At 40.3% G+C, this 25006-nt stretch overlaps 1 protein-coding gene across 1 annotated transcript in view; it reads right to left on the bottom strand.

Annotated features, from left to right (window-relative positions):
• The window catches only part of CNGB3 (cyclic nucleotide gated channel subunit beta 3), a 174606-nt gene that overhangs the window by 42531 nt on the left and 107069 nt on the right, over window positions 1-25006 (bottom strand). Inside the window, exons 11-13 of the mRNA XM_043483829.1 lie at window positions 11954-12095; window positions 7387-7546; window positions 5228-5325 (exon numbers count right to left, since the gene is read on the bottom strand). Coding sequence (XP_043339764.1) covers window positions 5228-5325; window positions 7387-7546; window positions 11954-12095 — 400 coding nt within the window. The remainder of the gene's footprint in view (window positions 1-5227; window positions 5326-7386; window positions 7547-11953; window positions 12096-25006) is intronic.

Genomic DNA, 25006 nt, shown 5'->3' with positions numbered 1-25006 from the left:
AGGATGAGATGGTTGGATGGCATCACCAACTTGAAGGACATGAGTTTGAGTAAACTCCGGGAGTTGGTGATGGACAGGGAGGCCTGGCATGCTGAGGTCCATGGGGTTGCAGAATCAGACAAGACTGAGCGGCTGAACTGAACTGAACTGTCCTTTTAAAAACTGAATACAATGCCCAATTAAAGCAACAGACATATATCTTTGGAAAACCTGAAACAAGTTTATTTAGCATAGAATTATTTTCTGGTGCTACATTGCAAACACATTCTACTACCTCTTCATCCCTTCACACATTTACAAAGTGGAGACAAGTCCTTGCGAAATTTTTGACTGAGATTCAAGATAGAAACTTACAGCATTCTTTCAGTTTAGTCGCTCAGTCATGTCCAACTCTTTGCGTATTCTTTAGGGCATCTTACACTAGGTATTCATGAATCAAATGGTTTTCAAGTACTTTTAATTTACCCTAATCATGAAGATTGGAAAGCATGCCCGCCAGCCTCCAGTCCTGGGGTCAGATTCTTCTGTGTGTGTGTGTGTGTGCGTGCACGTGTTCTATCTCTTTCTTTCTCTGCTCCTGCCTTCTGGCCTTTTGAAGATATGGAAGATCCATTTTCAGGGAGAATTCAAGATATGGAGGTTGTTAACAGTTGACAGTCACTTTTTTTGTTGTTACCCCTGGATGTTCTGTTCTATTTGAAGCATCCCCACTTCTGGTCTTGGTAAAACTGAAACCCGTGCCGCTGGCTTCCTCCTTTCCAGGCTCCTGGGCCTGCAGGATCGGCTCGCATGCCTTGGCGTGGCTTCAGCTGACCTTTCCAGATTGTCTCTAGTTGTCCCCACGTGCTCCGGTCCTAACGCCTGACAGCGAGGCTCCTGCCTGGGACCCGCCACCTTTTCACTCCAAAGCCACCTGTGGACCCTCTGGGCACAGAAGCCCCAAAGGTTTTCTCCTTTGTGCCTCAGACCCTCCAGGGCAGAGGTGACGCTCAGTAAACTCTGAATGAATGAGAAGCGCCGCATAAGCTGGGTATAATTTATGAGCTAAGGGTGTAAGATTCCCTCATCAGTCTATTTCCTCCCTAAGAAAGCAACAAATTTGTGTTAGCTACAAAGATTGTCTTCCTGAGGTTTAGAAAAGAAAGAAATTTAGGAATTTTTCCATACCTGCTTATTTTCTACTTCACTGGCTTTAGGGAAAAAAATAACTTTTTTCATTTAACTGAAATATAAATGGAAATGGGTTCTTTCTGGAAGGAACTACATCTTTAATGGAAATGTCAGGGAAGAATGAATCTATGTATAATGGTAGCAACATGTGAAGATCTAACCTTTTTTTTCCTCAATCAGATATTGTTGATTTTATGGATTTCCAAAAATATATGCGAAAACAAAAGAAATAACTTTGAGGCTGGAAACTGATAACTTCCCAAGTCAGAGATAATTCCATAAAAGTTGTTGGTGTATCAGTTAAAGCTTTTGTTTTCTTTAAAACATAGCTGGTTGTTCTCACTTATTCTCAATTAAGCTAGTCATTGAAATGAAAGTCACACATTTGTGTCCGACTCTCTTTGCAACTCCATGGACTGTAACCCTCCAGGCTCCTCTGTCCATGGGATTCTCCAGGCAAGAATACGGGAGTGGGTTGCCATGCCCTCCTCCAGGGGATCTTCCTGACCCAGCGATCGAATGCGTGTCTCTTACGTCTCCTGCTTTGGCAGGCAGATTCTTTACCACGAGCACCATCTAGAGAGCCCATAGATATGTATATGTATATTTAAAAAATAAATAATAGAAACAAAAATTTTGTAGTATAATGCTCACCCTTATTTATGCGTGTAGCACTCTGATATTTTCGTGTCTATTTTATATGCTGGTTATGGCCCATTTAATTGAATTCATGATCCCCGAATGAATTGCAAGCTGCAGCTTGAAAACGAGTTATTTAGAGTCACCTCTTAACCAAGGTAGAAATCCCTTTCCTAGTCTCCCTGATAGAAAATCAGAAAACCGAACGCATCCCATGATGTTTCTACTTCACCAGAGCTTCCACTGTGGTGCTTGTACTAGAAATTGGAAACCACTTTCCAATTAGGAAACTACATTCTAAAATCTCCAGGAATTGACCCCAGGGCACCTTCCCTCCTGTCCTCTCTCTTTCCTCTAAGACCCCTCCAGTGGGGATCAAGACCATTAGACCCAAGCCTTTTTCTCCAAGAATGCTTTATTCCAGTAGATGTATCTGCAGCTCAGAAATGGGGTTTACAGTTGAACGCTATTTTGCCGAAATAGGGAGAGTAAATGTTATTCCTTGTTCATTTAACAAACATTACTCCATGTAACTACTGGTGCTATTGAATTAATTTTCCCAATAACTAAATATACTCAGCATCTATACATTTTCTTTTGAAACCATTCTTTTTTTAACTGAAGAATAATTTATATGCTGTTAAGTATATAAATTTTAAAGGACAGATCAATTTTGATAAATGCATACATTGTGGAACTTCTCTAGTAAGACAAAAAAATTTCTATCACTCCATAAAATTCCCTCATGTCTCCTCATAGTCAATATCTTCTTACGCACTCCCAACTGTAAGCAATCATTGATCTGATTTGTACTATTATAGAATAATTTTGTTTTTAAAATCATTCTTTTGCTATCTTCTTGGTCCTCTACTCAATCCATACTTCTTATCTCCTGAAAGATACTCTAATTTGTCAAAGTCCTTCTTAAAACTGGGCTTCCCTTTTGGCTCAGCTGGTAAAGAATCTGCCTGCACTGCAGGAGACCTGGGTTTGATCCCTGGGTTGGGAAGATCCCCTGGAGAATGGAAAGGCTACCCACTCTAGTATTCTGGCCTGGAGAATTCCATGGACTGTATAGTCCATGGGGTTGTAAAAAGTCAGGCATGACTGAGCGACTTTCACTTCACTTCTTAAAACTGGTTATTTACCATATATGTTAATACAAATGTAGTTGCAATAATCAAGAAAACCAATATTAGGTTAAAATTTAGGGCAATATTGTGTATAACTTTATGGACTCACATGTAGCTCGAGGTCAAGTAAAACTCCCAGGTATTAGAAAAGTTGTTATAAAACTATTGCTTTTTTATAATGTTAGGACTAAATTCAGGATTTTTCTTTTATGCCTATGGAAGTTAAACTTGGTTTTGCTCATTGTTTCAAAGCATTCAGTTAATTTTAAGTTCTGTCATCTAACATATTTATAACTATTCCTCTTGCTTTGTTTCATCTGCCAGTTTGAAAATCACATGGTTTATATCTTCATTCAAATCCTTATGGAAATTTAGAACAGGACATATCACCCAAGAAAAGGGTCTAGGATACTGACCTAGCTCTAATTCCCTGCCGTCTTGGGCTAAGCTAATATTGAGAGCGACGCTGCCCAACCATTTCAGCATATAGTATCTGCTTCTTCATCTTTTACGCAAAAGTGTCTTTCTCCTATTTTCAAGTCATGTCTTTCTGTGTGGGTTACATCTATTATGTCATATCTAGTCCTTATCTTAAAATCCATCAATATGTTCATTTGCCCAAATTTATGGCTCCAGCTTGGACCTCTTCTCTGAGCTCAGATTTATTTATCAAACTGCCTACATGACATTCCATCTGAAGTCTGGTTCTCACCTCACACTAACACATCTCCAAACAATCTATTTCTATCCTTCTCACTCTACGCTTGCTTTAAAATTTCCTATTTTGCAAATGGCATCTTTGTTCTTACTGTTCCTCAGCTTAAATCCTGAATCATCCTTGATTTTTTTTTCTCTCTTCACACAATCAAATAGCAAAAACTATAGGCTCTTTCTTTGAATGCATTCAATATTGGGCCACTTCTTAACTCTGCTGCATGGGGTCACAAAGAGTTAGACGACTGAGTGACTGATCACACACACACACACACACACACAAACTCTGCTACAACTCCTCTGGGTCTGAGTGCCATGATCCCTATAGAATTCTGCAGATGGTGATCCCTCCTTGGCTTCCCTGACTTCCATATTTGCTTCTATGGTCTATTCTCCACCCAGCAGGAAAAAATCCCTTTCAAAAAGATCTCAAGTAGGTCACCTTCTGCTCAAGATCTTCAGTGGTTTCTGCATCTCAGAGGACAACCCAAAGTTTACGCCACAGCCTCCAAAGCCCTCCGTTAACTTGCCCTGATTTATCATTGTGGTTTTTCCGCACACCACTGTGCCTTTAGCCTCGCAGACCAGAGCTTCGTCTCGTCTATCCTCCTGCAGGGCAGCCTCTCCGTTGACCCCTGCTTTCCTGCTCCCAGCACCTGCACGCTCACGCCCTCGCTTCCTGCTGTCCTCTGCCCAGATGCTCAGCTGCTCTTGCCCAGAGCAAACCTTTCTTGGCCAATACCACCCTCACTCTCCTTAACTGGTTTAATTCTGTTCCTAGCGTCATCACCTCCACACATGTTCTATATTGATGTTTCATTCCTCTCTTTTGAAATTTAAGCTCCAAGTGTGCAAGTATTTATTTTTAACCGTCAAATTCCTAGTAGCTAAAATGGTGCTGGGAACATAGTAAGAACTGAATAAACGTTTGTTGAATGAGTTAATTAAATAGATGAATCAGTGAGTGCCCCACACAGAATAAGTGTTAGGTGAAAAATCATATTACTTGTTACTTACATGTAATATAATGCATTAAGAAGAGGAAAATTAGAAACATTCAAAACATTAAAATTTCTTTGCTATACATTTTTTCTTTAAAAAAAAAAAGCCTCTAAATTTGAATTTGGCCATGTAAAACATCTGAATCCAAATCATTTGTATTAGAGACGTAATTAGGCACTGATTCGCTGATTGTCAGGCCAATCCAGAGCTAATCTGGGGCCTGATTGTCATGCATTGCCAAGGTGTATTCATAAATGGGAAATGACGTGCTTAGTAGCAAAGACATAGAGCTGTAGAATTTAATTATATTTAAATTAATGCCAGAAGAGCCTGAAGAGCGCTTCTTCTTTGACACCAATTAGGAGAGAGAGGCTGCTAAAGAATAAGTCATCTGCTGAAGAGAGACCCATAGTTTATTTGACTCTAATTTCACATAAAGTCTCCAGATTACTTTGATTTTATTAAAAATAGGGCAGAAAATCATAAATGCTGTATTCAGGAAGAGCTTTGATATTTCTCGGGAAATTGATGTGGGTGGTGCCTTTCCTACGAGCTGGAGAAGCACTTGCCTTGAACAAGTCGACTTTGCTGATGATGCTAAAGTTGACGTCAACCGTGAGGGCGAGCTGCATGGTGGTCGGCAGCGTCTCAAGGAGATCGGACTCATCTTCATAGAGATAAACATACCCACCCACAAAGAAGAGTCATTAGTAAACAATACCGAAGTTCAGGAAACATTAAAACAATAACAGAGACAAAATGCCAACTCCTGCTTTGTAAATAAACAGCCGCACCACTGTCTATATTTTTGTTACTTTTATTGGACATGCATGCCCATCACATCGGAAAAGAAATGTATTTTCACTGTTGGTGACAGGACAGTTCTGAATAATTCCAGAACTTTGTGCGTGCTGAAGCTTTAGGTATAAAGTTTAGAGAGGATGGGGCCAAGGCTAGTGAACACACTGGGGTGGGAAAATGATCTAGTTCCCATCTTCTGATTCCACAGCTCTAACATCCTAGGGATGGCAAGAATGAGTATAATGAGTACCACGTGACTTACAGAGTTCTGTCATGATCTTATTGGATGCTTGGGACAACCCTAAGTATGTTCATTCCTGCTTTCTGGAAAGAAGAAACGAAAGGGGCAGTGAAATTCAGGGCAAAAAAAGTGTTAAGTGCCTTGTTTGTGTGTACGTGGTGAGTGGCTGGGCTGGGAGTGGAATCTAAAGAAGAAATGTATTAAGTGAGCAAAGTCAAGTGATTGTTATTTCCTTGCTTATTAACTCAATGAACTATGTGAATACATAAGATTTTTTTAACCTGGGAATTAAATGATGGGCCTTTTAAGTTCAGTTTAGTTGCTCAGTCGTGTCCGACTCTTTGCGACCCCATGAACCGCAACACGCCAGGCCTCCCTGTCCATCACCAACTCCCAGAGTTTACCCAAACTCATGTCCATTAAGTCAGTGATGCCATCCAACCATCTCATCCTCTGATGGGCCTTTAGGCTGATAAAATGGTCCATGAACAAAACGGTCCATGAACAAAACTACACATTCTTAGTCTATAGTATAGTATGGGTTTCTGAGAGTTGATTACTGTTGATGTTTTCTTACATCCATTTAAAAAAAAGAAAACAATCCATGCCGTCTAATTTTGATTCAAATACTGATTCTAAATATGAAAGTTCTTTCTATAAAAACACAGCTCTTTGTTTCCAAGGGCTGCTTATCTCTATTTCCTTCCTAAGCCGAGGGTTTGGAGCTGGGTCCACAGGGAGAGAAGGAAGGGGTCTGCTACCCTTTCTCTGCCTGCTCCGCCCCCTGCGTGAGGCGCCCTCAAGAGTATTTGTGGGTGCTTAGGAAAAGGTTTGCTTTTCGTCATCTAGATTCAGGAAGATGTTCTAAACCTGTGGTTGGCATCTCTTAAGACCAGCAGAGAGGAGAAGAAAACCATCAACAACCAGTGGTTCTCACCTGCTTTTTGGGAACTTTGTGATTTGGGAATCACACTGTAATTTGCATTCTAAAGTCAGTAGCCTTTCTGACTTCTCAGTAGCACCAGTTCTTATTTTTATAGGGTGAGGTGCAAACTGAAAGTTGAATCTGATTATTGTTAAGTAGCACATTATCTTTAACTTACTTTGTATCTTTTAGTAAATGTTATTTTAACCTTCAGTGCTATGGTACTAACAGTAGACAACATGAATGATAAAGGGTCTCCTGGAAGGGACCTGTAGCTTAGTGTGGCCTGAAAGATCGCTGCTCTGAGCGCTGAGCTCTAGGAAGAGGATGATGTTGCAGACAGAGCAAGAGTTTGGAGAACAGGTGCATGTCTGAGCTCAGTTTAGGCCATTTGCTGGCTCTGTGCCCTTGGCCAATTTTTTTTCAGTTAGGAGCCTCCATTTCCTTGTCTCCTAAAAGGGGGTTAGTAACACCTAATTTTCCCCATGTTTTTGGGTGAAGATTAGATGAGGTAATGTGTGTAATATCTAGCATCTGTTGGGCACTGAAGAAAATTTAGCAAGCCTTCCAGGATTTGCATAATCAGAAAGTTATGTCTGATTTGAGAAAAAAATCCCATGGTATTAAGTGAGTGCTTTAAAGATTATTTAGTTGTTCCCCAATCTTTTGTTCAAATCCAATTAGTCTCTGCTGCTGCCTTACAGGATTTTCATTATAGGACACGGTTTACAGGGACTTAATCAGTAATTTGCAATGCTTACCTAGCATTCTTTGAGAGGCCCACGTATATTCATACCAAGTCCGGACCCGATTCTGCACCATCTTAGGAATGGAATAAGTATTCATATAGGCAATGGTATGATCCATGCAGATGCGGAAGTTGTTCTGATTGGCTGTAGCCGCTCCAATTACGTCTTGCATCTAAAACCACAAATATGGTCACTCCACACTCAGCAGAGAAAATGGAAGAGTTACTATAAACCCAGTTGAATAAGAGTTCTCATATGACACAGTCCATTCTATGCTGACTACCTGATTTTTAACACATCTGTACTGGGTCCTACTTTCAACCATTTACTGATAAGATATTGGACAAATTGTATCCTTTCTGACCCAATGAGGACAATAGAACCTGTTTTACCTACCATGTGAGGCTTTTGTGAGGATTCAGTCTCATAATGCATGTGACTGCACACGTTCTTCTTTGCAAGCTTGTATATTACTGCAAAGATGTTAGTTGATATTTTAAAAATATATAGCTTGTGCTTATGCAGGAAATGTGCAAAGAAAGTTAAGCAATTAATTATGTGGCAGAATGGCTAGTCCACTTCAGTGAATCTCGTTTTGAAAGCATCCTTCACAGATTTTGCAGTGTGGCTGGCTATATGGACTCAATTCATCATGAAACTGCAACTCTGTGCTTCCCTTTGTGTTGTTTAGACAGATAAAATCAAACTCATCATGCTTAAGGCATAGTATTCAGCAGAAGTTGAAATGTGCTGAAATTACTGAAGCATCATCTACAGATGTGACAATACTTAAGGAACTGTCAGGCTTTAGTTCTTGGATGTTTATAACTCAGCCATAAAAACCCACTCTAGGTTAAAAGCTGATCTTTAAGGTCTCAGCACAAAGAAGATATATAGCCCGACTCTTCCTCTCACATAGAGGGAAGCGAGTGGTTGTAAATTTGCTTTGACTGTGGGTTTATAATAGGGAGGAAAACCTGGGCCTCGCTTTCACACTCGTAAGACTTTGCTCACTCATTCTAGTAGTTGAGCCTTTTCTGCTTATGGAAAAACCACTCATTCTTTGAGGTCTAGATAAAAAAACGCTCTTTCGTTGCGATGCCCTCTTCAGTTTCCATTTTTGAAGTTAACAGGTTCTTCTACTTGTTGGGCGCATCTACTGAGGAGCTACGCAGAGGGTCAACTGGATACACCTTTTTCAGTTCCTAACTTACCCCTTGAGGGCTATACTTCAACAACCTCAGTTCCCAGATCTCCTTTTTCCAAGCCATTTTAGACAGATGATGGACATTACCCACTCACCTAAGGCCTTGAGAACTGGGATATTAGAGGTTGGGTTGAGAGATTTAATAGAGTTTTAAATTGGGACCCAAGGACAATTAAAAGCCTTATTGATTGGTGTTGAGGGCAGAGGATTTGTAGTCACAGTAATCTGAATGCTTTATGTGCAAGGCTGGATTTTGATGGTGAAGGTGAGGAAGACATATATTCTGTGATGTGTGTTCCAGACCGGAGGAAGAAAATGTCAGTCTCTATGAGCTGTATGTGAGAATAGAACATTGCAGTTAAAATGTGATGTGATTATCTAGGGTGTAGTTCTTGGTGTGGTTATATGCGGGAATTTTGAATCAGTGGAGATTTTGTTCAGGACTTTCTGACTTTTTTTTCTGTTCTCCTCCGCATCTTTTATTCACTGTGAGAGTCAAGGCCCAAATCTCTATCTCCCGCCTCAACCTTTCTTTTGGACTCTACTACATTTTTTAGTGGCTTGATGGTTCTCATTGATCCTGTTGGAACTTCACAGTCAATGTACAGGCAGGTGTGGTGTGGGGTATAAAGCAGCTCTTTCAAACTTTCTTGTGCATATGAATCTCCTGAAGATCCTATTAAAATGCAAATTCTGACTCAGTAGGTTTGGGGTGACCCCTGAATTCTGAATTTCCCAGGTGATGCTTCTACTCTTAGTCCAAAGACCACTTTGAATGGAATTTTAACTGGAGCTGGACATAGGTTTTTAACCTTGTAAGAATTGCCTTGAACATAGTAACTGCTAAATATTCCAGATTTTCATTGTCTATTTATGTCTATTTTCATTGACATTATATGGTCTTATCCGATGACTTCTGAATTACATGTATGAATTTGGGATGTTTTTTAATCTTCTTAAACCAGAGTTGTCTCAAATGCAAAACTGAGAAAATACTGAGGGAGATCTGGCTACTTCACATAGATTTCAGAAGTTTTAAGATAATATGCTCTTTGCCATTTATATTCAAATTAGTTTCATTAATATTAAAATTAATTGCATTTCTCTATAAACAAACTTCCTATTTTCAGTCACTGTTAATGTGTCTCCCCAAGCATTAAGATTATGATAATTGCATAGTGTTCATCTTCCAAACTGAAATATTTTCTAAATAGAGTTTCCTTTACAATCTCTCTCTTTCTATTCAATTACCACATTCAGGCTGAAGTGGCATATATTCACCATATTTTTAAATTTTTTTGTATTTTGATGCTTTAATTTCTTGGACTAACCCTCCCAGAGTTAGCTAAGCGAGATGGCGCAGTGGTAAAGAATCTGCCTGCCAATGCAGGAGATGCAAGAGCTGTGGGTTCCATCCCTGGATTGGGAAGATCCTCTGGAGCTGGAAATGGCAACCTACTCCAGTATTTCGTGCCTGGAAAATTCCATGGACAGAGGAGCCTGGTGGGCTACAGTCCACGGGTTTGCAAAGACTGAGCACATGAAGATTGCAGACAACTCTACTGGGAGGGCCCCTTTCATATGCAAAACAGCCAATCCCGGTTCCCTCCTAAGCAGCCCTCTAGGCAAGGAGTGACCGGTCTCCTCCTGGATCTATTTGTATAACAGACTATCTTTTTAATGTCAATAGTCTCCTGATCTGTTGCCCTCACCATCTGTAAATGATAATAAAACCTATATTTCAAAACAGTATGCTTGCATGCATGCTAAGTGGCTTCGGTTGTTTGCAACCCTATTGACTCTAGCCCGCCAGGCTCCTCTGTCCATGGGGATTCTCCAGGCAAGAATACTGGAGTGGGTTGCCACTCCTCCAGGGGATCTTCCTGACCGAGGGATCAAACCTGTGTCTCTTTCTCCTACATTGGCAGGCAGAATTTTTTTTTTTTTATTAACCACTAGAGCCACCTGGTAAGCCCTTAAAACAGTATAACCCTTCCAACTTATATTTTGATTGATTTTCCATAAATCGCTTTGTTCAAAAGTCTTCCCTGGCTGACTTCCCATTGCCCTTAAGATGAAGCTCAACATCTGCAACATTCAGAGCCTGTAAGCAATCCTGTCCTTGCTGCATCTCTAACCTTATTCACAGGTGTCTTTCACTCCAGCTGTTCCGGCACTCCTCCATTTCCTCAAACAAATGTGGTGCTTTATTATTGCTATCTTTCACACATAGTTTCTGATTGATTGAACTATCTCTCTAACTACTGAATCCTATCTTCTTTTTTTAAGATGTTGCAAAGACATTATCTCCTCCATGAAACCTCCTGGGAAGCTTCCTTTTTCTGATCTTATACAAAGCTTTCAAACTCCCCTCTGGAACTTATTGTGGTTAGCAGCCCCTTGACATTCATGGAAGTAGGATTTGAGTTTTGACTCTTTGTGATCAGCTTTTTGTTGTTGTTTAGTCACTTCAGTCGTGTCTGATTCTTTGCGACCCCGTGGACTATATATAGCCTGCCGGGCTCCTCTGTCCATGAGATTTCCCAGGCAAGAATACTGGAGTGGGTTGTCATTTCTTTAAGTGTTATAAAAAATAATTTTCATTGCTAAATTTTGTTAAAGCATGGGTTATATTCATAACACTGTTAGTGTAGTGAGTGGGAATCAATCACTTATCTGGTGGTAATAAGCATTTTGTGATTTTGTCTAACTATTTACCCAGTGTACAAATCTCAAGACGGCTTTTTGCTTCAGTGTGTAAAGTGCCTTACAAAGAAGTATAATTAAAGATGCTATGTTGTTGAGCTTTTTATTTCTTGTGATCTGAGAAATCAGAAAGGTGTTGGGCTCTAACCCTTGCAAATGCCAATTACCTTGCAATAAAGATATTTGGGTATTTGATTTACTTTCTTATAAGACTGTGATTCCTTGAGAATAAGGAGAAGTAGATGCCATGATAAACATTTATGAACCAATGATTTTTTAATTAATTTAGATGACATTTGGTAACCTCTGGTTTAAATGACCTCTGAAGTTGACTTTAACCGAGGGATATTATGACAATATTTGAAGTTTAAGTAAAAAAGAAAAAGAGCTTCTAAAGGTTTTCAGAAAAACTTAGAAATGTGACTCTCTGAGAGTCTAACAGATGCTCATTGTGTACAAGTTCTCTGATAGATTTAATAGTTTAAAAATGGAAAGGCAATGTTGATCCATTCACAGCCCCCTTCAATTCATTAAAAGAGATGACAGTTAGTAAAATTAAAAAAGCACCAGATAGATTTTGAGTTTTCCTATGTAAAGTCTATAAAAAATTGTTAGGCTTTCAAAAATGACAGCATCATGTATCTAGGGATGCACATCTCAATTTACCTGACCGATTAAGCTGGAGAACACAAAAACTCCAGAAAAGAAGTTCAGCAGTTGAAAAACAATTTCAAATGAAGTTTGTGGTTCTGGAAGGCCCCCAATGGTAATCAAAGTTCGAACTGCCCAATAATAACATCTCAGATACCTGTGAAAAGAGAAGATACACATTTTGCTTTGTACTATAGCAGTAAAATGCCATTATGCTTGGGAATATATTGCTATAGTACTAGATTTTAACACATTCCCTCGTAATTAAGATTTTCTATCTTTAAGCAACATTAGCAACTCCTGTGTGTACTAATGTAAACTTCTTTTTAAGATAAACTTCTTGATAAATATTGTGAAATGACTAAACAAAGCCAAAGAAGGTGTTTATTAGTCACTCCACTTATTTTCCCGGCAAAATACATCACCCTAGAGTTTAGTGGTGTGAGGCGGCAACTATTTTACTAGGCTTGTGACGCTGTGGGTCAGGCGTTTGTGAGACGGCTCATCTGTACTCCATGAGGAGTGAACACCCAGGAGACTTGGATGCCAGAGACAGCTGAGGACTTGATTGAGGCCCGAGTTCTGAGGCCTTGGCTCTGCCTGTTGACTGAGTTCTTCTGTTGTGTATGTCTGCTGGGAACGCCCAGGTTGTCTCCTCTCACAATCTGAGTGGGGATGGTTGCACCCGCTGGGGCTGGCTGTGTGTTTTCACTCAGCCTCTTAGTATGACTAGCTTGGGCTTCCTCACAGCATGGAAGTCTTAGCGTAGATGGACTTCTTGCCTGGCTGGCTTACCCCCAAGTGGTAGAAGCTCAGGCAGTAGCTGTAAGGCTTCTTGTAACTCAGAAGCCCTATAATGTCTAAATCTCTTGCCACATACATTTGCCAAGCAAGTCTCTAAGACCAGCCAGATTCAAGGGGAGGGATATTTGAATTTACCTTTCACTGAGAGGAGTAGCGAAGAATGTGAGGCTACATTTGAACTACCTCATAGTGATCAGTGAGGCATATCATAGACATCAAGGGGGTTTATGGAGATAGGAAAGCCCTTTATAGTTTAGAACCAGCTGTTTTTTACTGATGGAAGATAGAGCAGGTAGGTATATACCTCCTCTCTCTTTTCTACCCATATCTTACTATGTGACTGAATACATAAACCATGACAGAGACAGAGAACCGAGTTCTATCTTAAAAGGGAAATTATTCTTGAGTATAATAGCTAATTTATCTAGAAATTTAGTATTGAAGAAAATCAAGTATGCTCAGAAATATACTTTATAAAGATTCTGTACTAAACTCTAGCAATTGCAAATGGAGAGACAGATCATTATAGCCCAGATGGGAAGAAAATCTGGGACCAGGGCAACAAAAAAGAATATAATAAAGATGAGGACAGAACATGTGAGATTCACTTGGCTATATGTGGCTAAGGGTTTCATGGAGTCCCGAGTGAGGTGGGAATAGAAATTAGTATTACAACCCATTGTATATATAATTTTGGTCCATAATTAGATACTGTTTGCTGTTGTTTAGTCATTAAGTTGTGTCTGATTCTCTGCAACCCCGTGGACTGTAGCCAGCCAGACGCCTCTGTCTATGGGATTTCCCCGGCAGGAGTATTAGAGTAGGTTGCCATTTCCTTCTCCAGGGGATCTTCCCGACCCAGGGATTGAACCCATGTCTCCTGCTGGCAGGTGGATTTTTTACTACTGAGCCCCCTGGGAAGCCCACATACTTAGGTGCCTATTTGGTATATTCCATATAGCTCTGATAACATGGTCTGGATCAGATATTTCCACTGAATCCTTGAAGAAAAATGCCCTCTATATAGAGGCCATTTTCAGATATTGTTGCAGAGAGGCATTCAGATTTAGTGGGTTCCAGCCAGCTATCTTAGTTTCCAGAGTAAACACAGAAAAGCAGCACTTTTATAGAATCCTGCCCTAGTCATTCTTTTATTTCTTCTCTGGGTGTGCCATATAAACATTTGCACTTTAAGTAAACGTGCATTTGTCTTTGAACAAGGATGGCCTTTTGTGTGTGTGTGTGTGAGAATAGGTTATAATTTTCAGATCTTCAAATAGTAAGAAGTTGAGGTTTACAAAGAAAGAATCAAATTACAGTTAAAGTCAGTATTCAGATAAAAACAGATCTAGAGAGAAATCACTTGTTTTGAAATTCAATACCTTTTGAAGGACATGAGTCCTTTTGTTTGTTTTATCTGGTAGATACAGGAACGGACAAATAATTAAGTCTTTGGTAGGATCTGAAACCACTGTGCCAAGAGAATAAAAGTATCACTAGTCTGCATCATCTTTTCTAACAAGCTTCCTTGGACTTATAGACACTGTAGTGACCTGGATGTCAAAGAGAACCACCTTGAAGAAGTATGGAATTAATTTTATGAATTGCATTTTAATTTTCAACTCCAGTTTATAATTTCCCATTACCTGACTTAGAGTGATCACAAGTCCTGGACCTGTGGGTCTCTGAATTAAGGAAATTTATTGACCCCAGTACAACCCATGAGTGGGACACGGACCATATTCTCTCCCTACATGGCCAGCTCCAACTGTTGGGATTACTATGCCCTACAAAGTCCCTCTAGTATTGAGAGGAACAAAAACAGGAATTGCTTTCTCTTATTTTCTTATTTACAAATGTTAGACAATAACAAGTGTAAAACTTAGGCATTGATTTTCCAAATCTGAAGGGTCAGCCTTGAACAATCTTTTTCACGATGAAAAAGTCTGCTGTGTTAATTGGAAGTTTTCTGCCCTGATGCTTTGTGGTTTACCTTGGAATTCTTTTCTCAGTCATGTCTTATATCCAGGCATGCACAACCAATGGTAAGAATGTAATTTAATTAGATGGCATCATATCGATCTTCCAGGATTAGCTTAATTAGTCAAGTGTGTCCACCTCTAATATTTACACTCTGGGCAGACAGATCTTTTCAAGGAGATTCTGTCTGGCTGATTTAATACATGAGCTATCTTATAGGCTATATATATATAATTATATATATATATATAGTTAAAGCACTAAGGCAGAATTTGACATAAAACCATAAAAAATAATTTTGTATGAAAATAGAACTTCTTCCTCTGTGAAACAAATGCAACTTGAAACTTCCCCCCAGTATTTTGAGGAGCTGCCCTGCATCTGACATAAGGAGCAGCGGCTGTGCTTTGCTGGAGCAGCCGTGAAGAGAGACCCCACGTCCAAGGTGAGAGAAACCCAAGTAAGACGGTAGGCACTGAGAGAGGGGATCAGAGGTCAGACAGACTGAAACCACAATCACAGACAACTAGTCAATCTGATCACACGGACCACAGCCTTGTCTAACTCAATGAAACCAAGCCATGCCCTGTGGGGTCACCCAAGATGGTGGAGAGGTCTGACAGAATGTGGCCCACTGCAGAAGGGAATGGCAAACCACTTCAGTACTCTTGCCTTGAGAACCGGATGAACAGTATGAAAAGGCAAAAAGATAGGACACTGAAGATGAGCTCCCCAGGTCGGTAGGTGCCCAATATGCTACTGGAGATCAGTGGACAAATAACTCCAGAAAGAATGAAGGGATGGAGCCAAAGCAAAAACAGCACCCAGTTGTGAATGGGACTGGTGATGGAAGCAGGGTTTGATGCTGTAAAGAGCAATATTGCATAGGAACCTGGAATGTTAGGTCCATGAATCAGGGCAAATTGGAAGTGGTCAAACAGGAGATGACAAGAGTGAACACTGACATTCTAGGAATCAGTGAACTAAGATGGATTGGAATGGGTGAATTTAACTCAGATGACCATTATATCTGCTACTGTGGGCAGGAATCCCTTAGAAGAAATGGAGTAGCCATCATAGTCAACAAAAGAGTTCGAAATGCAGTACTTGGATGCAATCTCAAAAATGACAGAATGATCTCAGTTCGTTTCCAAGGCAAACCATTCAATATCACGGTAATGCAAGTCTATGCCCTGACCAGTAATGCTGAAGAAGCTGAAGTTGAATGGTTCTATGAAGACCTACAAGACCTTTTAGAACTAACACCCAAAAAAGATGTCCTTTTCATTATATGGGACTGGAATGCAAAAGTAGGAAGGCAAGAAACACCTGGAGTAATAGGCAAATTTGGCCTTGGAGTACAGAATGAAGTAGGGCAAAGGCTAATAGAGTTTTGCCAAGAGAACACACTGGTCATAGCAAACACCCTCTTCCAACAACACAAGAGAAGACTCCACACATGGACATCACCAGATGGTCAACACCAAAATCAGACTGATTATATTCTTTGCAGCCAAAGATGGAGAAGCTCTATACAGTCAGCAAAAACATGACTGGGAGCTGACTGTGGCTCAGATCATGAACTCCTTATTGGCAAATACAGACCGAAATTGAAGAAAGTGGAGAAAACCACTAGACCATTCAGGTATGACTTAAATCAACTCCCTTACGATTATACAGTGGAAGTGAGAAATAGGTTTAAGGGACCAGATCTGATAGACAGAGTGCCTGATGAACTATGGATGGAGGTTTGTGACATTGTACCAGAGACAGGAATCAAGACCATCTCCAAGAAAAAGAAATGCAAAAAAGCAAAATGGCTGTCTGAGGAGGCCTTACAAAGAGCTGTGAAAAGAAGGGAAGTGAAAAGCAAAGGAGAAAAGGAAAGATATATCCAGTTGAATGCAGAGTTCCCAAAGAATAGCAAGGAGAGATAAGAAAGCCTTCCTCAGTGATCAATGCAAAGAAATAGAAGAAAACAATAGAATGGGAAAGACTAGAGATCTCTTCAAGAAAATCAGAGATACTAAGAGAACATTTCATGCAAAGATAGGCTCAATAAAGGACAGAAATGGTAGGGACCTAACAGAAGAAGAAGATATTAAGAAGAGGTGGCAAGAATACACAGAAAAACTGTACAAAAAAGATCTTCCTGACCCAGATAATCATGATGGTGTGATCACTCACCTAGAGCCAGACATCCTGGGATGTGAAGTCAAGTGGGCCTTAGGAAGCGTCACTATGAACAAAGCTAGTGGAGGTGATGGAATTCCAGTTGAGCTATTTCAAATCCTGAAAGATGATGTTGTGAAAGTGCTGCATTCAATATGCCAACAAATTTGGAAAACTCAGCAGTGGCCACAGGACTGGAAAAGGTCCGTTTTCTTTCCAATTCTAAAGAAAGGCAATGCCAAAGAATACTCAAACTACTGCACAATTGCACTTATCTCATACGCTAGTAAAGTAATGCTTAAAATTCTCCAAGCCAGGCTTCAGCAATATGTGAACCGTGAATTTCCAGATGTTCAAGCTGGTTTTAGAAAAGGCAGAGGAACCAGAGATCAAATGGCCAGCATCTGCTGGATCATTGAAAAAGCAAGAGAGTTCCAGAAAAACATCTACTTCTGCTTTATTGACTATGCCAAAGCCTTTGACTGTGTGGATCACAATAAACTGGAAAATTCTGAAAGAGATGGGAATACCACACCACCTGACCTGTCTCTTGAGAAACCGGTATGCAGGTCAGGAAGCAACAGTTAGAACTAGACATGGAACAACAGACTGGTTCCCAATAGGAAAAGGAGTACGTCAAGGCTGTATATTGTCACCCTGCTTGTTTAACTTATATGTAGAGTACATCATGAGAAACGCTGTGCTGGAAGAAGCACAAGCTGGAATCAAGATTGCCGGGAGAAATATCAATAACCTCAGATATGCAGATGACACCACCCTATGGCAGAAAGTGAAGAAGAACTAAAGAGCCTTTTGATGAAAGTGAAAGAGGAGAGTGAAAAAGTTGGCTTAAAGCTCAACATTCGGAAAACTAAGATCATGGCATCTGGTCCCATCACTTCATGGCAAATAGATAGGGAAACAGTGGAAACAGCGGCTAACTTTATATTTCTGGGCTCCAAAATCACTGCAGATGGTGACTGAAGCCATGAAATTAAAAGATGCTGACTCCTTGGAAGAAAAGTTATGACCAACCTAGACAGAATATTAAAAAGCAGAGACATTACTTTGCCAACAAAGGTCCGTCTAATCAAGGCTATGGTTCTTCCAGTGGTCACGTATGGATGTGAGAGTTGGACTATAAAGAAAGCTGGGTGCCAAGGAATTGTTGCTTTTGAACTGTGGTGTTGGAGAAGACTCTTGAGAGTCCCTTGGACTGCAAGGAGATCCAACCAGTCCATCCTAAAGGAGATCAGTCCTGGGTGTTCATTGGAAGGACTGATGTTGAAGCTGAAGCTCCAATACTTTGGCCACCTGATGCGAAGAGCTGACTCATTTGAAAAGACCGTGATGCTAGGAAAGATTGAGGGCAGGAGGAGAAGGGCAAGACAGAGGATGAGATGGCTGGATGGCATCACCGACTCAATGGACATGAGTTTGAGTAAGCTCCGGGAGTTGGTGATGGACAGGGAGGCCTGGTGTGCTGAGGTTCATGGTGTCGTAAAGAGTCGGACACGACTGAGTGACTGAACTGAACTGAACTGAAATGATTTCAAACAAGCAGAAAAAACTGAAAGAATTTCACATTGAACACCCATGTATTCACAACATAGATTCTATGAATATTATGAACATTTTACTTTACCTTCTTTGTCACATGTTTCTCCACTTTCCATCCATCAACCCATCTTATTTTTGGATGCATTTCAAAGTAATTTGCAGTACTTCAGAATATATATGTATGTATATATATGTATTACTACAGTTCCATACTGGAGTAGTTATTTAAAAAATTTGAACATACATTGAAAGCACAAATCTTAAGTATACCATTTGACACTATTTGATGAATTCTGAGAAATCCATACCCCTCTGTAACTCAGAAACCCATCAAGACAGAGAACATTTCCATCACTCCAGAGAGTTTCCTCATTCCTTTTCCCCAGTCAATCCCTGCCCCCAGGGGCAGCTATTGTTTCCAATGAGCTTTGCCTGCTTTAGAATTTCACACAAATGAAATCACACATGTATACATGGTTGTGTAAGATGTCTTTCACTGAGAATAATGTTCTTGAGATTTAACTGGGTTTTTGTGTGTTTATTTATTTTTATTGCTGAGCAATATCCCTTGCAACACTACAGCACAGTATGTTTATCCATCTTCCTGTGGATGAACACCTAGACTGTTTCAAGTTTTTGGTTCTCATGAATAGACATTCTATGAATATACTTACATAAGTTCTTTCATAGACGTATATTTTCAGTTCTCTTGGGCAAATATTTAGGGTTGGGATTTTTGTTTTTAAGGTAGGTGCTATATTTAGTTATAAAACAAACTGTCAGATTCTATCCCTCCAACAGTGTATGAGATTTCCAGTTGCTTTATATGTTTAACCCGAGAATATGAAGTTTTAAAAAATTTCAGCCAGTGTGGTGGATGTGTAGTGGGACATGCAACTTTTAAAAGTACCCAATTCAATACTTTATGAGTGGACCTTTTAACTACCTCAACCTATCTTAGTTCCAGTTCCAGGTTTCTGTAAATTTATCACTGAAGACTCTGAATCTGGAGCAGAACGTTAGGAGTCTAGTCTCATTAGAAGATAAACGCCTCAAAAACAGGTATGACAAATACGAGCTTAATAATATTTGTTAAATGCTGTGAAAGAATAAGTGAAAGGTCATGCAAACCCGAGACTGAAGAACATGGGAAGGTTGTATCCGTGACTACATCCGTGTAATCCCCGTGCAGACTTCTCCTTGTCACACCACCAGCTGCCTTTCATCTCCCTTCTGGTCTGCCGATCTGGTGTTCTGGAGTGGCTTTGATGAATCTTAAGGGAGTCTAAATGTTTAGTGTAAAGACCATTCTTTCTTTTCCTGCTAGTGTCTGAACTGAAGTATCTAGGTGACCCTGACTTAACAACATCATTTACTCTTGTCTCATCTTCCTCGTGTACACAGTGAAGGGAGTAAGTTATCCTAAATTTCCCGAGCACTAAAGTATGGACATTCCAACTCCTTCTTCACCCCATCTAGAGTTATGATTCCCATGACAAACTTGCTTGTTCTTTTACTCATTCATTTTATGATTTATGTGTCGGGGATTGAGGCTAGGGATTTGTTAAGAGGTTTGTGCACATTGGGAAATTTGTATCAGAAAATAAATGAATTGAAGTTTATATGGATAAAGGGAGACTGGTCACATTTCTGGATACCAAATAACTGGAGGAAAGAATGGAAAACCACTCTACTGTTCTTGCCTGGAGAACCCCATGGACAGTATGAAAAGGCAGAAAGACATGACACCAGAAGATGAGCCCCCAGATTGGAAGGTGTCCAATGTGCTATGGAGGAAGAGTGGAGGGAAATCACTAATAGCTCCAGAAAAAATGAAACAGCTGAGCCAAGGTTGAAATGATGTTCAGTTGTGGATGTGTCTTGTGGTGAAAGTAAAGTCTGATGCTGTAAAGAGCATTGCATAAGAACCTGAAACGTTAGGTCCACGAAGCAAGGTCAAGGACATGGTCAAGCAAGAGGTGACAAGAGTGAACACTGACATCTTAAGAATCAGTGAACTAAAGTGGACAGGAGTGGGCAAATTTAATTCAGATGACCATGGTATCCACTACTGTGGGCAAGAATCCCTTAGAAGAAATGGAGTAGTCCTCATAGTCAACAAGAATCCAAAAATGCAGTACTTGGGCGCCACCTCAAAAATGACAGAAAGATGTTGGCTCATTTCCAAGGCAAACAATTCAACATCACTGTAGTCCAAGTCTCTGCCCCTACCACAAATGCCAAAGAAGCTGAAGTTGACTGACTTTATGTAGACCAATGAGACCTAACACCAAAGAACGATGTCCTTTTCATCACAGAGGATTGAAATGCAAAAGTAGGAAGTCAAGAAATACCTGAAGTAACAGGCAAGTTTGGCCTTGGGGTACAAAATGAAGCAGGGCAAAGGCTAACAGTTTTACCAAGAGAACACATTGATTATAGCAAACACCCTCCTCCAACAACACATGAGATGACTCTACACACAGATATCATCAGGTGGTCAATACAAAAATCAGATTGATTATATTCTTTGCAGCCAAAGATGGAGAAGCTCTATACAGTCAGCAAAAACAAGACTGGGAATAGACTGTGGCTCAGATCATGAATGCCTTATTGCAAAATTCAGGCTTAAATTGAAGAAAGTAGGGGAAGCCACTAGGCCATTTAGGTATGGCCTAAATCAAATTTCTTATGATTATACAGTGGAGATGATAAATAAATTTAAGGGATTAGATCTGGTAGACAGCATGTCTGAAGAACTATGGACAGAGGTTCGTAACACAGTACAGGAGGCAGTGATCAAAACTAACCCCAAGGAAAAGAAATGCAAGAAGGCAGAGTAGTTGTCTGAGGAAAAAGAAAGGAAAGTGAAGTTGCTCAGTTGTGTCCAACTCTTTGTGACCCCGTGGACTGCAGCCTCCTAGGCTCCTCCGTCCATGGGATTCTCCAGGCAAGAATACTGGAGTGAGTTGCCATTTCCTTCTCCAGGGGATCTTCCCGACTCAGGGATTGAACCCGGGTCTCCCGCATTGCTGGTGGACACTTTACCCTCTAAGCCACCAGGGAAGCCCTCAGAAGTTGTCTGAAGAGGCTTTACAAATAGATGAGAAAAGAAAAGAAGCAAAAGGCAAGGGAGAAAGGCAAGATATACCCAACTGAATGCAGAGTTCCAGAAAATAGCAAAGAGAGATAAGAAAGCCTTCTCAAATTAACAGTGCAAAGAAATAGAGGAAAACAGTAGAATGGGAAGGACTAGAGATTTCGTCAAGAAGACTGGAGATATCTAGGGAACATTCCATGCAAGAATGGGCATGATAAAGGGCAGAAACAGTAAGGCCCTAACAGAAGCAGAAGAGATTAATAAGAGGTGGCAAGAATATACAGAACTATACAAAAAAGGTCTTAATGTCCTGGATAACCATGATGGTGTGGTCACTCACCTAGAGCCAGATATCCTGGAGTGTAAAGTCAAGTGGGCCTTAGGAAGTATTACTATGAACAAAGCTAGTGAAGGTGATGGAATTCCAGCTGAACTATTTAAAATTCTAAAAGATGATGTTGTTAAAGTGCTGCACTCAAATATGCAAGCAAATTTGGAAAACTCAGCAGTGGTCATTGGACTATAAAAGGTCAGTTTTCATTCTAATCCCAAAGAAGGGAAGTGCCAAAGAATGCTCAAACTACCATATAATTGTGTTCATTCCACACGTTAGCAAGATAATGCTCAAAATCCTTCAAACTAGGCTTCAGCAGTACATAAACTGAGAACTTCCAGGTGTACAAGCTGAGTTTAGAAAAGGGAGAGGAACTAGAGATCAAATTGCCAACATTCATTTGATCATAGAGAAAGCAAGGGAATTCCAGAAAAACATCTACTTCCGCTTTATTGATGATATTAAAGGCTTTGACTGTGGATCACAGAAAATTGTGGAAAATTCTTAAAGAGATGGGAGTATTAGATCACCTTACAGGTTTGCTGAGGAATCTGCATGCAGATAAAAACAGTTAGAAGTGGACATGGAACAACAGAGTGGCTCAAAATTGAGAAAGGAGTAAGTCAAGGCTGCATTTTGTGCCCCCTGCTTGTTTACCCTGTATGCAGAGTACATCATGTGAAATACTACATTGGAGGAATCACAAGCTGGAATCAAGATTGCCGGGAGAAATATCAACAACCTCAGATATGCAGATGACACTACTCTAATGGGAGAAAATGAAGAGGAGCTAAAGAATCTCTTGATGAGGATGAAAGAGGAGAGAGAAAAAACTGGCTTAGAGATCCTGGTGTCTGGTCCCATCACCTCATGGTAAATGAAAAGGAAAAAAGTGGAAATGGTGACAAATTTTATTTTCTTGGGCTCCAAAATCACTGTGGATGGTGACTGCAGCATGAAATTAAAACATACTTGCTCCTTGGAAGGATAGCTATGACAAATCTTGACAGCACCTTGAAAGGCAGAGATATCATTTTGCTGACAAAGGTCCTTACAATTAAAGCTATGGTTTTTCCAGTGCTTATGTACAGATGTGAGGGCTGGACCACAAAGAAGGCTGAGCACTGAAGAACTGAAGCTTTCAAACTGCAGTGTTGGAGAAGATTCTTTAGAATCCCTTAGACAGCAAGGAGATCAAACCAGGCAACCCTAAAAAAAATCAATCCTGAATATTTATTGGAAGGACTGATGCTAAAGCTCCAATACTTTGGCCACCTGATGTGAAGTGCCAACTCATTGGAAAAGACCCCTATGCTGGGAAAGACTGAAGGCAGGAGAAGAAGGGGCAGACAGAGGATGAGAGGGGCTTGGATAACATCACTCTAAGCAAACTCCAGGAGACAGTGAAGGACACGGGAAGCCTGGCGTGCTGCAGTCTATGTGGTCATAGAGTTGGGCATGACTTAGGAACAGCAACAATTTATGTTTTGATTTTGAGCTAAGTAAGCCCTTTTCTGCTTTGTCATATTTCACAGTCGGATGAAGGATGCCATGTACTTAGTATAAATGAAAATAACCTCTTGTCTTCTACTGGCACGAACAGACATTGTTACTTTGATAAAGATTAATAGAATGGTAATAAATGCCTCTTATTTTAAATGTTCACAGAGCTTCACTCATACCCTACAGTTGCTGCGTAATTCTACCTAGGACAAGGTTCACAAGTCCGGTGATCTCATAAGCAACCTCCAAATTACATGTCATCAGGAGCCATCACAAGGATTAACTAAAAGAAGACTTTACACTTCTGAGGTCAAAGAGTAATATGAAGTAAGAGAAGAGGCAGGTGCTACTTTAAAACTGTGGGAAATGTAAGAGTATTGACAACTGCCATTTACAAATTATTTATTATCATTTTATTTGCTTGTGCCAAGTCTCAGTCGGGGGATGTGGGATCTAGTTCCCCTACTGTGGATCAAATCCAGGCCCCCTGCATTGGAATGCAGAGTCTTAGCCCCTGGGTAAACTTGGGAGATGGCGAGGGACAGGGAGGCCTGGCATGCTGCAGACCACGGGGGTTGTAACGAGTCGGACGCGACTAGGCGACTAAGCAATAACAAGAACGAATTATTTATACACACACATACACACACACACATATAAATAAAACAGCACACACACATCTGCTACTTTTAAAGGCATTTTCTTTGTAAGGATGTGTCCCTGACACTTGCTAAGAGGATTATTGGACTTCCCTTGTGGCTCAGCTGGTAAAGAATCTGCCTGCAGTGCAGGAGACCTGGGTTTGATCCCGGGGTTGGGAAGATCCCCTGGAGAAGGGAAAGGCTACCCACTCCAGGATTCTGGTCTGGAGAATTCTGTGGACTGTATAGTTCACGGGTTACAAAGAATCAGACACGACTGAGCGACTTTCACTTTCACTTTCAAGAGGATTGTTAGAGCTTGGTTTTGGGTGAGAACCCTCCTGTCTACAGGAGCAGAGAATGGGGGCTGTTTGATAGCAGTGCTGAAAAATGTGTCGAAACTTGCTCTTTGGGTTAGAAAATGTCACTATTTTGTAATCTATCATGAATGATTAAGAAGAATGAGTGGCTTGTTTTCCAAAGAGAAAATGCAGATGACCTATAGACACGTGAAAAGATGCTCAGTATTGCTAACCATCAAGGAAACGTAAATCAAAATCACAATGAGATATCACCTCATACCTCTTAGAATATCTATCATCAAAAAGAACAAAAAAAACAAAACATTGGCAAGGATGTGGAGAAAAGGGAACCCTTGTACACTATTGGTAGTAGTGTAAATTGGTATAGCTGCTGTGGAAAAATAATATGGAGGTTTCTCAAAAAAACTGAAGATAAAACTATCATATGACCCAGCAATTCCATTCCTGGGCATATATCCAAAAAATCCACGAATCTGAAATGCACCCCAATGTTCATAGCAGTGTTGTTTACAATTGTCAAGATATGGAAGCAACCTAAGTGTCCATTAACAGATGACTGGTTAAAGAAGATGGACACATCTTCTCCATACAGACACAATGGAATACCACCCAGCTATGACAGAGAATGAAATCCTGCCATTTGCAGCAACA

Source organism: Cervus canadensis, chromosome 12 (genome assembly GCF_019320065.1).
Source record: "Cervus canadensis isolate Bull #8, Minnesota chromosome 12, ASM1932006v1, whole genome shotgun sequence".
In the NCBI taxonomy this organism is placed as follows: Eukaryota; Metazoa; Chordata; class Mammalia; order Artiodactyla; family Cervidae; genus Cervus; species Cervus canadensis.
The sequence above is the reverse complement of the archived record's forward strand: the minus strand, read 5'-3'. Positions and strand labels throughout refer to the sequence as shown.